The sequence below is a fragment of the Monodon monoceros genome, unplaced genomic scaffold (genome assembly GCF_005190385.1).
Source record: "Monodon monoceros isolate NGI ecotype Baffin Bay Population unplaced genomic scaffold, NGI_Narwhal_1 Super_Scaffold_6, whole genome shotgun sequence".
Classification (NCBI taxonomy): domain Eukaryota; kingdom Metazoa; phylum Chordata; class Mammalia; order Artiodactyla; family Monodontidae; genus Monodon; species Monodon monoceros.
In genome coordinates this window covers 29,080,042-29,096,570 of record NW_021703783.1, presented here as the reverse complement: position 1 = coordinate 29,096,570, position 16,529 = coordinate 29,080,042, and the positions used below count along the sequence as shown (strand labels likewise).

Sequence of the window (16,529 nt, the reverse complement as noted above, 5' to 3'; positions counted from 1 at the left end):
TCCTAATGTGGTGAACACAAACCTTTTATTCATACTGAATGCTAATAAGACCACATTTTACAACCATGTATTGATTTCTTATTACAGGTACATGCTGGGACTTGCAGCAATTCCAGCAGTTATACAGTTTTTTGGCTTTCTCTTTTTACCTGAAAGCCCTCGATGGCTTATTCAGAAAGGACAGACTCAGAAGGCCCGTAGAATTTTATCTCAGATGCGTGGTAACCAGACCATTGATGAGGAGTATGATAGCATCAAAAACAACATTGAAGAAGAGGAAAAAGAGGTTGGCTCAGGTATGTGGATTTTATACATATATGAATTTTAAAACTACATAATAGTTTTACTTATAAATTATATTCTTTTAGTATTATTTAATGTCTCTAAATGATGAAGTGGGTTAATATGTATAACTAAACCAAAATAAACATATTTTAATTTTAAAAGCAATATAATAATGTTATAAAAGAATGAAGAAAACACTGCCATAATGCCACTGTCCTCAAATAATTACTATTTTTATTTTTGTAATTTCTTTTATTTTAAGTCACATATACTTGACATAGTTGTCATTTTGAGTGGGGACATTTTTTGAGTATATGTATATTTTACATATAAATATGTATATTTTACATATAACTATTTAATATATAAATATAAGTATGTATTATACTTATAAGTATGTATTATTGACCTATATTAAATAAAAGTTCAGTTTGAACTATTGTCAAAATAAATCACTTTAGTAAAATTAAATACCTTGTTTACATGTGTTACATTAATTTCCATACTAATTTTTATAAAGACTAAGAATACCTTCATATACTAGTTATGGAATAATTTTGCATTTCCCTGTTTTCATTAAAATGTTTAATTGTCTAATCACAATTTAACCATGTCAGAAACCAAAAAAAGCATGGTTCTGGTTAATTTATGTTGATGAATTGATTTTCAGAGAAGAAATCACGTAGGGATTTAAAAATTCTCAGGCAAGATCTGTAATCTTGACAGTCTGATTTGGGTAAGCGATTTGCCAGATGGGAATGATGGGAAAAGGTAGACATTTTACAATTCCCTGCTGGATTCACATTCCCCAAAATTGTTTCATTTTCTCTCAGCCTTCCTTCTGCCTCTACATTAATTGGTTGTTCAGTGGAGATGCTTACTTATATTAGTCAAATTATTTTTCATACCTGAGAAAATGCCAAACACACACACAACCCTTTATTGATATATGTCATACACAAGTCTTGGAAGGTCTGTTCACTCACTCTTACTATCTTTTGGTAGAGCTGAAGAAGCAATAGAATGAACACTGCCGAAACTGGTCACTGTGGTAGCCACACATGGTTTGGCTTACATATACACAGTACATGATACTTACATACACAGTGTGATCTTATTACCTCCTTGCTCAGATGAAAGCCCCTCAGACAAAAGCCCCTAGATAATTGTGAGCCCACTCTAGGTGAAGGTCATTTTTAGCAAAAAGTTTCTGAGTATATACCATGTGCCTGGCATTGTCAGCATTTCCTATACTCTGCACATTAGTGCAAGTATTAAAGAGAATTTTGTTTTAACAAAATTAATTCACTTAGTGAGTTCAAGATTGTGTTAATTTTTAAAATACAATTTTAAGTGCCTATTTAAATTACAAATAACTTCTTTCATGCTTCTGTCTAAATTCTTCTCAGCAGCTGCTTGAATGAAACATGAGGTTGTTTCATATTGTAATCAATAACGTAATGTAATTACATGTAATCAGTATACTTGAAACCCATGTGCTAATAATGTGTGAGTGGAAATCTTTTCAGAGTATTAGGATATATTGAATACTACTTAGAACATAAGTTTTTATTAATTTATGTTAAGGATAGAAACAACAACTTAATAAAAAACACTTCTTGTTTAGGAGTAGGGATACCACTGACTTTACTACAAAGCATTGAACATGTAGCTTCACTTTGACTACTTAAAAAGTTGTCTGACTGGTCTAGCCATGCAGTTGTTGATGATGCACGCTGTTTGAGTCTCATGACTATTTGGAATGTGTAACCAAATGGGTTTTTAGAAACTTGAGGTAGATAGGATTGCAGTTATCTGTGTCTGCTTTAGTTTTTATTAGACGTCTTTGGGAACTAAGTAGGACACTATTTTATGTATACCTATTGGATATAGATAAAATAGTTAGCTATTTACCTATTTCCTCATATTGCTTTATGTGCACATTTGGCACAAATCTTTTTTAAAAAATTATATACATAAAATTTATTCGTTATGCATTACATATTGATAGAAAACTTAAAGGCAGATATCACTTCAAAGACAAAGTGGCACAAATCTTAATACCATAATATTATCCACTGAATCCTAATTTGTCTTATGCTTGGGTAAATATTGTAAACTTTGTAACTAATAGGATTAATAATTTTTCCATTTCTGGATTTGTATTATTTGAGTACTGTCATCTTGCTTAATTTTAAAACTAATCTCATGTTCTTTTATAAAGGTAAAGAATTAATAGCATTATGGCATGAATGCACACAGACAGTTTTGCCGGGGTTACACAAGCACCAATAATTTGGGGCTTCATTTTTGTGACTGATAAATTTGACCACAGTAAAACGTAGTCTGCACAGTATGAATTTTATTGCATCATTTTCATCTCAGTTCAGTTGGAAAATAGAGAGTAGTGCTAGGACTTGTGTTACAAACCAGAAGGTCCTGCCCTCAGTCACTTTACATTTGAAAAGATAGGCTAGATGGACAACTACACATGAAGAAACAGCTAACTTTGAAATAACAAAAATGTTCTGGCTCAGAGAACAGTCAGCCATTGTGTTGGAGGGTTAGAGAGTGACTTGTGTTAATCTGTCCATGGATTCTGATGAATTTTGAGCCATGACTTCAAGCCCAGGAACTCTGAGTAGTGGAGGGTAGTTGCTTGGAGGGACGAACCTTGTCCTAGGCACCATAAAATACTCAGCTATTCCAGGAGGGTAGAAAATGGTTGTTTAATACGACCACCTTTCCTTTTGGCAGAAATGTTTTATCATCAGACGTGGTGGCTTAGTTACCTGCTACCTGTGAGCCAAATAGGTCTGATTCCAGATCAGTAAACGATGTCCTTCTCTCAGAGTTTCCAGTGGATTTGTGACTTGTGACTATAATGGTACTTGGTTATGTGACCCTCCTCTATTTGTAGGATTTTTTTCCTTGGTCACTTGAGTTTAAATTTGACCTCTTTGAGGAAAATAGGCATAGCTGCTGAACTATGTATTAATTTTTTTGATGTGTGAAATGTCAGTGTATATGGGACTTATTTACTTCCTGTTTCAAAACATACTTTATGACTTTATGTAGTGAATATGGTGGCTTCTCTGACCAGGTCTGCAGGAGAAGTGAGGCTCATAGGCCATGCTGTGGAACAGGATTGGGTTATAATGGGATTTCATCTCTTCTTCTGCACATGACATAAAAGTCGACCTCTTTAGCATGTGATTTCTCCACTATAGGGGAAAAAAGGCAGTTTATGGGAAAAGAAGCAAACAATTTTCATTTGTGTTCAACACTGTTTATACATCCTGTAGGACTAATAAAGTGAGACTAGAAGAAATGACAGCTTGGTTGGGAAAGCTCTCAGAATTGGGAGACAGGGAAATGAAAGACTTGTCCTGGCTCCATTCCAAACTTGTAATCCTAAAAGGAATTTTGGGGGAGCACTGAACCTCAGTTTTCTGTTAGGTTTTTAAGAAAAGAGAACCAGATTATAACAGCTCCACAGTCTGATTTTTTAGTTTTAAAAGTCTGTGAGAAATGCCTGTTTTAAAATTTCTAAATACTGGAACTTCCCAGGTGGTCCAGTGGTACAGAATACGCTTTCCAATGCAGGGGACGCAGGTTTGATGCCTGGTCGGGGAACTAAGATCCCACATGCAGCAGGGCAGCTAAGCCCGCACTACACAACTACTGAGCCCATGTACCTCACCTAGAGAGCCCCCCGTGTGCTGCAAACTACGGAGCCCATGTGCTCTGGAGGCTGCACGCCACAACTAGAGAGAATCCCACATGCTGCAATGAAGATCCTGCATGCAACTAAGACCCGACGCAGCCAAAAATAAAAAAAAATTAAAAATAATAAAATAAAAATTCTAAATACTATACAAGAGTCTTTCATTCTGAAATACTTATTGAGTGACACTCAATAAATGTGGGGATGTGGCAGTAAGTAGATAGACAAGGTTCTGGCCCACTGGGGAGGGGTACACAACTGATAAATAAAAGAGTAAATAATTACCAGATAACTACAAATTGTGGTAATTGCTTTGAAGGAAACAAACAGGATAATAACATATTTATAGAGGGACTGAAGAGGGGCTACTTTAGGTGGGATGATTAGGAAACGCTTCTCTGAAGAGGTGAGTTTGAATGGTGATAAAGAATCAGCAATGTAGAGAACTAAGGGAAGATGGTTCTAGGCAGAGGGAACAGCAAATGCAAAATTATACGTATCGTTAAGTTAACCAGATTAATTTTCTTGGAACATTTTGATTATATATATACATGTACATGTACCAGAGTTTAAAGACATTTCAGTAATAACTAACTATACATCTTTATTTATCCCAGGTTGCCAAGCCAAAGCTTGGAATTAGTAGAGACACAATTACTACTTTAAGAATTAAAAGCACATTTGAGTACAAAATAATATACCATTTCTAACATTTTGTTGCTTATCTCTTATGGTTTATCTTACTAGTTTATTTCATGTTGCATAGATGTGGGATAGAGTCATGACTTGTATGTACATGCGCACTTAGGCTGCTTCCAAGTCTAGGCTATTGTTAATAATGCTACAGTGAACACAGGGGTGCATTTATCTTTTTGAATTAGTGTTTTGGTTTTCTTCGGGTAAATATCCGGAAGTGAAATTGCTGGATCATATGGTAGTTCTATTTTTAGGTTTTTAAGGAACCTCCATACTGTTTTCCACAGTGGCTGCACCAATTTACATGCCCACCAACAGTGTAGAAGTGTTACCTTTTTTTCCACATCTTCACCAACATTTGTTATTTGTGGTCTTTTTGATGATAGCCATTCTGATAGGTGTGAGGTGATACCTCGTTGTGGTTTTGCTTTCCATTTTTCTGATGATTAGTGATGTTGAGCATCTTTTCATGTGCCTGTTGGTCATCTCTGTGTCTTCTTTGGAAAAGCGTCTATTCATGTCTTTGACCCATGTTTTAATTGGGTTGTTTGTTTTTTGCTACTGAGTTGTATGAGCTATTTATATTTTGGATATTAATCCCTTATTGGTCATATCATTTGCAAATATTTTCTCTCATTCTGTATGTTGTCTTTTCATTTTTTCGATGGTTTCCTTTGCTGTGCAAAAGCTTTTAAATAGGTCCCATTTGCCTAAGGTGACAGATCCAAAAAACATTGCTTTGATTTATGTCAAAGAGTGTTCTATGCTTTCTTGTAGAAGTCTTATGATTTCCAGTCTTACATTTAAGTCTTTAATCCATTTTGAGTTTATTTTTGTATACGCTTTGAGAAAATATTCTAATTTTATTCTTTTACATGTAGCTGTCCAGTTTTCCCAGCACCACTTATTGAAGAGACTGTCTTTTCCTCATTGTGTATTCTTGCCTCCTGTGTCATAGATTGACTGACCATAAATGTGTGAGTTTATTTCTCTCTATTCTGTTCCATTGATCTATGTGTCGGTTTGGGGGCCAGTACCATACTGTTTTGATGACTTTGTAATATAGTCTGAAGTCAGGAAACATGATACCTCCAGCTCTGTTATTTTTCTCAAGATTGTTGTGGCTTTTCAGGGTCTTCGTGTTTCCGTACAAATTTTAGAATTACTTCTTTTATTTCTGTGAAGTATGCCACTAGTAGTTTGATAGGGATTGCATTGACTCGGTAGATTGCCTTGGGTAGTATGGTCATTTTAACAATATTAATTTTTCCTATCCATCAGCATGGTATATCTTTGCATCAGTTTGTGTCCTCTTCCATTTCTTTCACAGCAGTTTATAGTTTTCTGAGTACAGGTATTTTATTTCTGTAGTTAAATTTATTCCCTAGGTATTTTATAATTTTTGATGTGATGGTAAATGGGATTTTTAAAACATTTCTCTTTCTGATATTTTATTTTTAGTGTATAGAAATGCAACATATTTCTATATATTAAATTTGTATCCTGCTGTATTTAAACTTCACTGTATTAATTGATGAGCGCTAGTGCTTTTTCAGTGGTGGCTTTAGGATTTTCTGTGTATAGTACCATGTCACCTGCAAACAGTGACAGTTTTACTTGTTCCTTTCAAATTTGGATTCCTTTTATTTCTTTTTTCTTGTCTGCTGTGACTGGGACTTCCAATTCTTTGCTGAATAAAAGTGGTGAGAGAGGGTATTCTTGTCTTCTTCCTGATCTTATAGGAATCCTTTCAAATTTCACTGCTGAGTATGATGTTACTGTGGGTTTTTCATATTTGGTTTTATTATGTTGAGGTATGTTCTCTCTATACCCACCTTGTGGAGAGTTTTTATCATAAACGGATGTTGAATTTTATCAAAAGATTTTTCTGCATCTATTCAGATAATCATATGATTTTTATTCTTCATTTTGTCAATGTGGTTTATCACATGAATTGATTTGTGGGTATTGAGCCATCTCTGGGATGAATCCCACTTGATCATGGTGTATGATTCTTTTAATGTATTGCTGGATTTGATTTGCTATTATTTTGTTGAGGATTTTTGCATCTATGTTAATCAGTGATAATGGCCTGTAATTGTTTTTCTTGTTTTTGATATTTCTGTCTGTTTTTGGTATCAGGGTGTGCTGGCCTCGTAGAATGAGTTTGGAAGCATTCCTCCCTCCGCAATTTTTGGGAATAGTTCAAGAAGGATACATGTTAACTCTTCTCTAAATGTTTGGTAGAATTCACCTGTGAAGCCATCTGTTTCTGGACTTTTGTTTGTTGAGAGTTTTGATTATTGATTCAATTTCATTACTGGTAATCAGTCTGTTCATGTTTTCTATTTCTTTCTGGTTCAGTTTTGGGAGATTGTACATTTTTAGGTGTTTGTCCATTTCTTCTAGATTATTCATTTTATTGGCATATAATTGTTCATATGATCCTTTGTATTTCTGTGGTGTCGGTTGTAAGTATTCCTTTTTACATTTCTGATTTAATCGATTTGGGTCCTCTCTCTTTTTGTTGGTCAGTCGGCTTAAGGTTTATCAATTTTGTTTATCTTTTAAAAGAACTGGCTCTTCATCTCATTGATCACTTCTATTGTTTCTTTAGTTTCTATTTTATTTATTTCTACTCTGGTCTTTGATTTCTTTCCTTCTACTAACTTTGGGTTTTGTTTGTTCTTTTTCTAGTTCCTTAGGGGTAAGGTTAGGTTGTTCATTTGAGATTTTTCTCATTTCCTGAGGTTGGCTTGTATCACTACAAACTTCCTTCTTAGAACTGCTTCTCCTACATCCCATAGATTTTGGGTCATTGTGCTTTGTTTTCATTTGTCTCCAGGTTTGTTTTTTTTTTCTCCTTTGATTTCTTTTTCCATCCCCTCACTTCAGTCTGTGTGTGTCTTAGATCTGAAGTGAGTCCATTGTAGATAGCATATATATGAGTTAGTTTTTGTATCCATTCAGCCACTCTGTCCTTTCATGGGAGCATGTAGTCTATTTAAATTTAAAGTAATTATTGTTAGATATGTACTTACTGCCTTTTAAAAAAATTGTTTTGGGGTAGTTTTGTAGTTATATTTTGTTTATTTCCTTTTGTTCTGTGCCCTTGTGATTTGATGACTGTCTTTAGTGTTATGCTTTGATTTCTTTCTCTTTTTTGTTTGTATCTATTATAGGTTTCTGGTTTGTGGTTACCATGAGGTATATTTATAGCAATATATGTATTCATATATATATATATGATTATTTTAAGCTGCTGCTCTCTTAATTTCAAACGCTATTTAATAATCCTGCATTTTATTCCCCTTTCCCAGGGTTACTTTTTTTGATGTCATATTTTACATATTTTTGTTTTGTGTATTCCTTAACTACTTACTGCAGATACAGATGATTTTACTAGTTTTGCCTTTTAACCTTTTTACTGACTTTGTACGTGGTTGACTTACTACCTTTACTGTATTTTTGCCTTTACCAATGAGCTTTTTCTTTTAGTAATTTTCATGTTTCTAGTTGTGGCCTTTTCTTTTATGCTTAGAGAAGTTCCTTGAACGTTTCTCGTAAAGGAGTTATGGTGCTGAACTCTTAGCTTTTGCTTATCTGTAAACCTTTTGATCTCTCCATCAAATCTGAATGAAAGCCTTCCCCGGTAGGTATTCTTTGATATAGGTTTTTCCCTTTCATCACTTTAAATATATTGTGACACTCCCTTCTGGCCTGCAGGGTTTGCAATGAAAAGTCAGCTGATAGCCCTGAGGGTCCCAAGTCTAGTGTCTGTGCACTGATGTGTGGTCCTCGGTCCTAGGCCCTCTGGTGGACATGGCCATGTCCAGGGGTGGCTGTGGGCTCCAGGGGTCTTAAGGCAGCCTTCCTGCTTTTGGGGGGCTGTTTCCCCTTCAGGCTAGTTGCTTGGCCTGAGGCGTCCCAGTATAGGTGCTTATAGCCTAGTGGGCAGGGCCAGGTCCCTAGGCTGATAAGCTAGAGGGAGGGCTTGCTAGCACCACTGTCCATGTGGTAGAACAAGCTCTCCAAAATGGATACTGCCAGTGTCTGTGTCCCCAGGGTGAGCTCCAGTTGCCTCCTGCTTCTGGAGATTCTCCAAGATCAGCCTGCATCTGACCCAGGGTCCTTTAAAATTACTGTTTCTGCCATAGGTCTCTGAGCATATGGTGTGTGTGCCCTTTAATAGTTGAGTCTACATTCCACAGCCCTCTGGCTCTCCTGAATGTAAGCCCTACTGGCCTTCAAAGCCAAATATTCTGGGGGCTTGTTTTCCCAGTGAGGGACCCTCTGCAATTGTAATTATCCTCCCATTTGTGGGTCGCCCACCTGGAGGTGTGGGTCTTGACTATACCTCTGCCTCTCCTATCCATCTCATTGTGGTTTCTTCTTTATATCTTTAGTTGTATAATATTTTTTTCTGGTAGGTTCTGGCCTTTCTCATCAATAGTTGCTCTGTAAATGGTTGTAATTTTGGTGTGCCCATGAGATGAGATGAGCTTAGGGTCTTCCTACTCCACCATTATGGACAAGATCTCTTCATTTTTTTTGTTTTTTTAAATGGAGGTATAATTGACATATAACTTTATATTAGTTTCGGGTGTACAACATAATGATTTGATATATGTACATACTGTGAAATGATCACCACAATAAGTTTACTTAACATCCATCACCACACATAATAAAAAACATTTTTTTCTTAACTTTTTCAATTTCTTATCCAGCACCAGAGAACACGTATTTTTCTAGGGTGGTGTCAAAGGAGAGTGAAGGCCGTTGCTGACATGCTTAGCAGAAGAACCCCTTAGGCAGGGCTCAGGGAAAGTATGAAATAAGGCACCATCTCTGTCACTCTCTTCTGGGCTCTGCAGTGGGGGATTAAGGCAGGATCATTGGAGGGAAAATGTAAACAAAGAAAGCTTTTTCTCCCTAGAGAAATATGCAGATGTTGATGTTAGAACCATTACAGAAAGACCAGGGAAAGTGTTTTGGGAGCGTGGAGTTGTCAGGGTAGCTTCAGTGCAACAACAGATTGATAAAGGGAGCCAGGCAAGGGGGAGACTGAGTCCAGGCCTCCGGTGGCAGGGGCAGCCTCCTGCAAATCTGTTCATCTGTTTACAGCACATGGTCATTCTCAGGAATTTAAAACTGTATATGGACTTTCTTTTAAGGAAAAAGCTTTTTTGTGTGTCCTATCTATCTTATCTATGCACACACACACACACATATATATATATATATATATATATATATATATATATATATATATTTTACAGTTAATATTACCTAGGTCACCTAAATCACAGATACTTCCAAAATTGATTTATTTCATGAAAAAGTGTCACTGAGAAAGCTGGCCCTACCCTTTGGGCACTAAAATCTTAATATTTAGGTATATGTGAGAAGTAGCAGCCTAGAGGCACTAACTAATGCTTTAAACTGAAATTAGATCCAGGCCTACTGGTTGCTAGTCACTATTGTAGTGCATTCAGGGTTACCTATGCAGTATATAATCTTTGCAGAAACACTTATATCAAGAAGATTTACATTGTTTAATTGTATCAACAAATCAACTCAGTAATCTGGGAGAATGTTGGTTCTGTGCTTTCCCTTTGTTGGGTAGTTTAATCTCTAGCCTGGAAAGGAAGAATGCTGTAGGGTAGAAAATTTATTCAAGACCCTCCTGTGAGTTTGTTTTTTAAAACCTGGTTTGATTTACCTGTAGCTCTTTGGGGGTCACATCTGTGGTGTACAGGAAAGAACAGCTGCATCTCTCTCTTTTTTCCCTCCAGTAATTTTAAAATTAGGTCATCAAGACTCATATCCTCATAAGTCAGTTTCTTTTCCTGTGAACTGATATTGTCTGTGGTCATTTCAACAAATCATGTTCTGCAGAGAGGTCAGAAAGTGTAGATATATATCATCGATTTTGATAGAAATCCTTACGAAAGTTTCTTTAGACATCTAATTCCAGCCTAATGACATTGCAATGGAATGCTCATTGCAGGTGACATCTGCTGCACTTAGAGCAAAGTGTCATTTTTCCTAATATTTCTGGTAGTTTTGCTTATATTTTCTTCGTGTGATAGTACAGTGCTTTCTGACCCAAAGTAATTGCATGTATGCTATTTACTGGGTGGACTTGAAATAGATATTAACAAATTGTTTCTCAGCAAGATGACAACCAATTTTCCACATGTAGGCCAAGAAAACATATCTATATCTAATATTCTTGAGGTTGTCACAAAATTGCCCAAATTGTCAATGTGTGAGGTTGTTATACGTATCTCCTATGGTAAAGGGTAGATTAAAATAAAAGGTCAAGTAAAAAGCTGCTTTAATTTTCTATCCTTGTGTTAAAAAGCTGTAAGCTGAAGGATTATTAAAACAATATATAATTCTACTGTCTTTAAAAAAAAAATTTGATGGCTGTGTCAGGTTATTAGTTGTCGCACACGGGATCTTCGTTGGAGTGTGTGGGCTTCTCTCTAGTTGTGGCGTGAGGGTTTTCTCTTCTCTAGTTGTGGCATGTGGGCTCCAGAGCGCATGGACTCTGTAGTTTGTGGCATGCAGGCTCTCTCATTGAGGTGCCCGAGCTCAGTAGGTGTGGTGCACAGGCTTAGTTGCCCCGTGGCATGTGGGATCTTAGTTCCCCAGCCAGGGATTGAATCTATATCCCCTACATTGGAAGGTGAATTCTTTATCACTGGACCACCAGGGAAGTTCCTCAGATTTTAGTTAAACTTACTTTTTTAGGCATCATGACTTATTTAAAAGAACCTCTATTTAATTCAACATGGCTTTAAATAAAGATTGCTTTGGATTTTTTAAACTCCAGAGAATTTTTAAAATCATAAGCAGAATTAGAATAGTTCTTAGACAAAGAGATAAGGAATGGCATAGAGAAGATTTTCCACTCGGCAAATCACAGGAGAAGGAAGTACTTTTCACATTACCTGTAGCCTTTCAAGCCATTTTCACTGATTTGTATTGAAAATGCAGATTGTCTTAGGAAGTTGATAGGTAGTACTTGATGGTTCATCCTTCTGCTTTCTTGCTACGATGTACTTAAATCCATATTTCATAAAAAAAATCCATGCTAGTTTTGACTGTGTCAAATTTTTCCTTTTTACTCCTACACATCGTGAAGTTTTTCTGTATTTAATACAAATAGGAGGAGAAAACCCAACAAAGTACATTGCAAAAGGAATATAGTTCTTGAGTTGCTGCTTTAGGGTATTTCATTTCCAACTTAACACTAAACCCATCATTCAGCACAAGTGATAGTCTGGTTTGTAAATAAAACTCTGGTCTGGAGGTTTTTTCCTTGAGAAAAGACAAGTTGTTGTGCCCTTTAAACGTTACCTAGTGTGTGGAGAAGGTTAGAGGAATATTCTGAAGAAAACCCAGTTATCTCCATCTCAGAGGGGAAGGCACATGAACCACTCTTGAATGTTGGGACTTTTTAGTGATAACAGGAAAGTTCCATTGATGGGCTGTAGAATCACAATATTAATAACCATGTCGTGTGGTATCTGAAGAACCTTACCTATTAACAAATATCAGAAAAGATCTTCTCGAATGTTTCTCAAAGATCGAAGAATTACTCTTAATTTTTTCTATCGTTTTATTTTTTTTAACATCTTTATTGGAGTATAATTGCTTTACAATGGTGTGTTAGTTTCTGCTTTATAACAAAGTGAATCAGCTATACATATACATATATCCCCATATCTCCTCCCTCTTGTGTCTACCTCCCACCCTCCCTATCCCACCCTTTTAGGTAGTCACAAGCACCGAGCTGATCTGTCTGTACTATGTGGCTGCTTCTCACTAGCTAACTATTTAACATTTGGTAGTGTATATATGTCCATGCCACTCTCTCACTTCGTCCCAGCTTACCCTTCCCCCACCCTGTGTCCTCAAGTCCGTTCTCTACATCTGCATCTTTATTCCTGGCCTGCCACTAGATTCTTCAGAACAATTTTTTTGCCTTTTTTTTTAGATTCCATATATGTGTGTTAGCATACAATATTGGTTTTTCTCTTTCTGACTTCACTCTGTAGGACAGACTCTGGGTCCCATCCACCTCACTACAAATAACTCAATTTCATTTCTTTTTATGCCTGAGTAATATTCCATTGTATATATGTGCCACATCATCTTTATCCATTCATCTGTCGATGGACACTTAGGTTGCTTCCATGTCCTGGCTATCGTAAATAGAGCTGCAGTGAACACTGCAGTACATGACTCTTTTTGAATTATGGTTTTCTCAGGGCATATGCCCAGTAGAGGGATTGCTGGGTCACATGGTAGTTATACTTTTAGTTTTTTAAGGAACCTCCATGCTGTTCTCCATAGTGCGTATATCAGTTTACATTCCCACCAACAGTGCAAGAGGGTGCCCGTTTCTCCACACCCTCTCCAGCATTTATTGTTTGTAGATTTTTTGATGATAGCCATTCTAACTGGTGTGAGGGGATACCTCATTGTAGTTTTGATTTGCATTTCTCTAATGATTAGTGATGTTGAGCATCCTTTCATGTGTTTGTTGGCAATCTGTATATTTTCTTTGGAGAAATGTCTGTTTAGGTCTTCTGCCCATTTTTGGATTGGGTTGTTTGTTTTTTTGATATTGAGCTGCATGAGCTGCTTGTAAATTTTGGAGATTAATCCTTTGTCAGTTGATTCATTTGCAAATATTTTCTCCCATTTTGAGGGTTGTCTTTTCATCTTGTTTATGGTTTCTTTTGCTGTACAAAAGCTTTTAAGTTTCATTAGTTCCCATTTGTTTATTTTCGTTTTTATTTCCGTTTCTCTAGGAGGTGGGTCAAAAAAGATCTTGCTGTGATTTATGTCATACAGTGTTCTGCCTATGTTTTCCTCTAAGAATTTTATAGTGGCCTTACATTTAGGTCTTTAATCCATTATGAGTTTATTTTTATGTATGGTGTTAGGGAGTGTTCTAATTTCATTCTTTTACATGTAGCTGTCCAGTTTACCCAGCACCACTTATTGAAGAGGCTGTCTTTTCTCCACTGTATATTCTTGCCTCCTTTATCAAAAATAAGGTGACCGTATGTGCGTAGGTTTCTCTCAGGTCTTTCTATCATTCCGTTGATCTATATTTCTGTTTTTGTGCCAGTACCAGACTGTCTTGATTACTGTAGCTTTGTAGTATAGTCTGAAATCAGGGAGCCTGATTTCTCCAGCTCCATTTTTCTTAGTCAAGATTGCTTTGGCTCTTCAGGGTCTTTTGTGTTTCCATACAAACTGTGAAATTTTTTGTTACAGTTCTGTAAAAATGCCATTGGTAGTTTAATAGGGATTGCATTGAATCTGTAGATTGCTTTGGGTAGTATAGTCATTTTCACAATGTTGATTTTTCCAATCCAAGAACATGATATATCTCTCCATCTATTTGTATCGTCTTTCATTTCTTTCACCAGTGTCTTACAGTTTTCTGCATACAGGTCTTTTGTCCCCTTAGGTAGGTTTATTCCTAGGTATTTTATTCTTTTTGTTGGAATGGTAAATGAGAGTGTTTCCTTAATTCCTCTTTCAGATTTTTCATCATTAGTATATAGGAAGGCAAGAGATTTCTGTGCATTAGTTTTGTATCCTACTACTTTACCAAATTCATTGATTAGCTCTAGTAGTTTTCTGGTAGCATCTTTAAGATTTTCTATGTATAGTATCATGTCATCTGCAAACAGTGACAGCTCTACTTCTTCTTTTCCGATTTGGATTCCTTTTATTTCTTTTTCTTCTCTGATTACTGTGGCTAAAACTTCCAAAACTATGTTGTATAGTAGTGGTGACAGTGGGCATCCTTGTCTTATTCCTGATTTTAGTTGTAATGGTTTCAGTTTGTCACCATTGAGAACGATGTTGGCTGTGCGTTTGTCATATATGGCCTTTATTATGTTGAGGTAAGTTTCCTCTATGCATACTTTCTGCAGGGTTTTTATCATAAATGGGTGTTGAATACTGTCGAAAGCTTTTTCTGCATCTATTGAGATGATCATATGGTTTTTCTCCTTCAATCTGTTAATACGGTTTATCACATTGTTTGATTTGTATATATTGAAGAATCCTTGCATCCCTGGGATAAACCCCACTTGATCATGGTGTATGATCCTTTTAATGTGCTGTTGGATTCTGTTTGCTAGTACTTTGTTGAGGATTTTTGCATTTATGTTCATCAGTGATATTGGCCTGTAGTTTTCTTTTTTTTTTGGCTTCTTTGTCTGGTTTTGGCATCTGGGTGATGGTGGCCTTGTAGAACGAGTTTGGGAGTATTCCTCCCTCTGCTATATTTTGGAAGAGTTTGAGAAGGATAGGTGTTAGTTCTTCTCTAAATGTTTGATAGAATTCGCCCGTGAAGTCATCTGGTCCTGGGCTTTTGTTTGTTGGAAGATTTTGTTTGTTTGTTTGGTTTTTTTTTCATTACGTGGGCCTCTCACCGTTGCGGCCTCTCCCGTTGCACAGCACAGGCTACGGACGCGCAGGCTCAGAGGCTATGGGTCATGGACCCAGCTGCTCCGCGGCATGTGGGATCTTCCCGGACCGGGGCACGAACCTGTGTCCCCTGCATTGGCAGGCGGACTCTCAACCACTGCGCCACCAGGGAAGCCCATGTTGGAAGATTTTTAATCACAGTTTGAATTTCAGTGCTTGTGATTGATCTGTTCATATTTTCTGTTTCTTCCTGGTTCAGTCTCGGAAGGTTGTGCTTTTCTAAGAATTTGTCCATTTCTTCCAGGTTGTCCATTTTATTGGAATATAGTTACTTGTAGTAATCTCTCATGATCCTTTGCATTTCTGCATTGTGAGTTGTTACTTCTCCTTTTTCATTTCTAATTCTGTTAATTTGAGTCTTCTCCCTTTTCTTCTTGATGAGCCTGGCTAATGGTTTATCTATTTTGTTTATCTTCTCAAAGAACCAGCTTTTAGTTTTATTGATCTTTGCTACTGTTTACTTCATTTCTTTTTCATTTATTTCTGACCTGACCTTTATGATTTCTTTGCTTCTGCTAACCTTGGGTTTTTTTGTTCTTCTTTCTCTAATTGCTTTAGGTGTAAGGTTAGGTTGTTTATTTGAGATGCTTCTTGTTTCTTGAGGTAGGATTGTATTGCTATAAACTTCCCTCTTAGAACTGCTTTTGCTGCATCCCATAGGTTTTTGGTCGTCATGTTTTCATTGGCATTTGTTTCTAGGTATTTTTTGATTTCCTCATTGATTTCTTCAGTGATCTCTTGGTTATTTAGTAGCGTATTGTTTAGCCTCCATGTGTTTTTACAGATTTTTTCCCATAACTGATATGTAGTCTCATAGCATTGTGGTTGGAAAAAATACCTGATATGATTTCAATTATCTTAAATTTACCAAGGCTTGATTTGTGACCCAAGATATGATCCATCGTGGAGAATGTTTCATGAGCACTTGAGAAGAAAGTGTATTCTGTTGTTTTTGGATGGAATGTCCTATAAATATCAATTAAGTCCATCTTGTTTAATGTATTATTTAAAGCTTGTTTTTCCTTATTTATTTTCATTTTGGATGACATGTCCTTTGGTGAAAATAGGGTGTTAAAGTCCCCTACTATTATTGTGTTACTGTCAATTTCCCATTTTATGGCTGTTAGCATTTGCCTTATGTATTGAGGTGCTCCTATGTTGGGTGCATAAATATTTACAATTGTTATGTCTTCTTCTTGGATTGATCCCTTGATCATTATGTAGTGTCCTTCTTTGTCTCTTGTGATAGTCTTTATTTTAGTCTATTTTGTCTGATACGTGAATTGCTACT

At 36.4% G+C, this 16,529-nt stretch overlaps 1 protein-coding gene across 1 annotated transcript in view; it reads left to right on the top strand.

The window, feature by feature from the left end:
• The window catches only part of SLC2A13 (solute carrier family 2 member 13), a 432,223-nt gene that overhangs the window by 107,651 nt on the left and 308,043 nt on the right, over positions 1-16,529 (top strand). Inside the window, exon 3 of the mRNA XM_029204950.1 lies at positions 88-296. Within this exon, the coding sequence (XP_029060783.1) occupies positions 88-296 (209 nt within the window). The remainder of the gene's footprint in view (positions 1-87; positions 297-16,529) is intronic.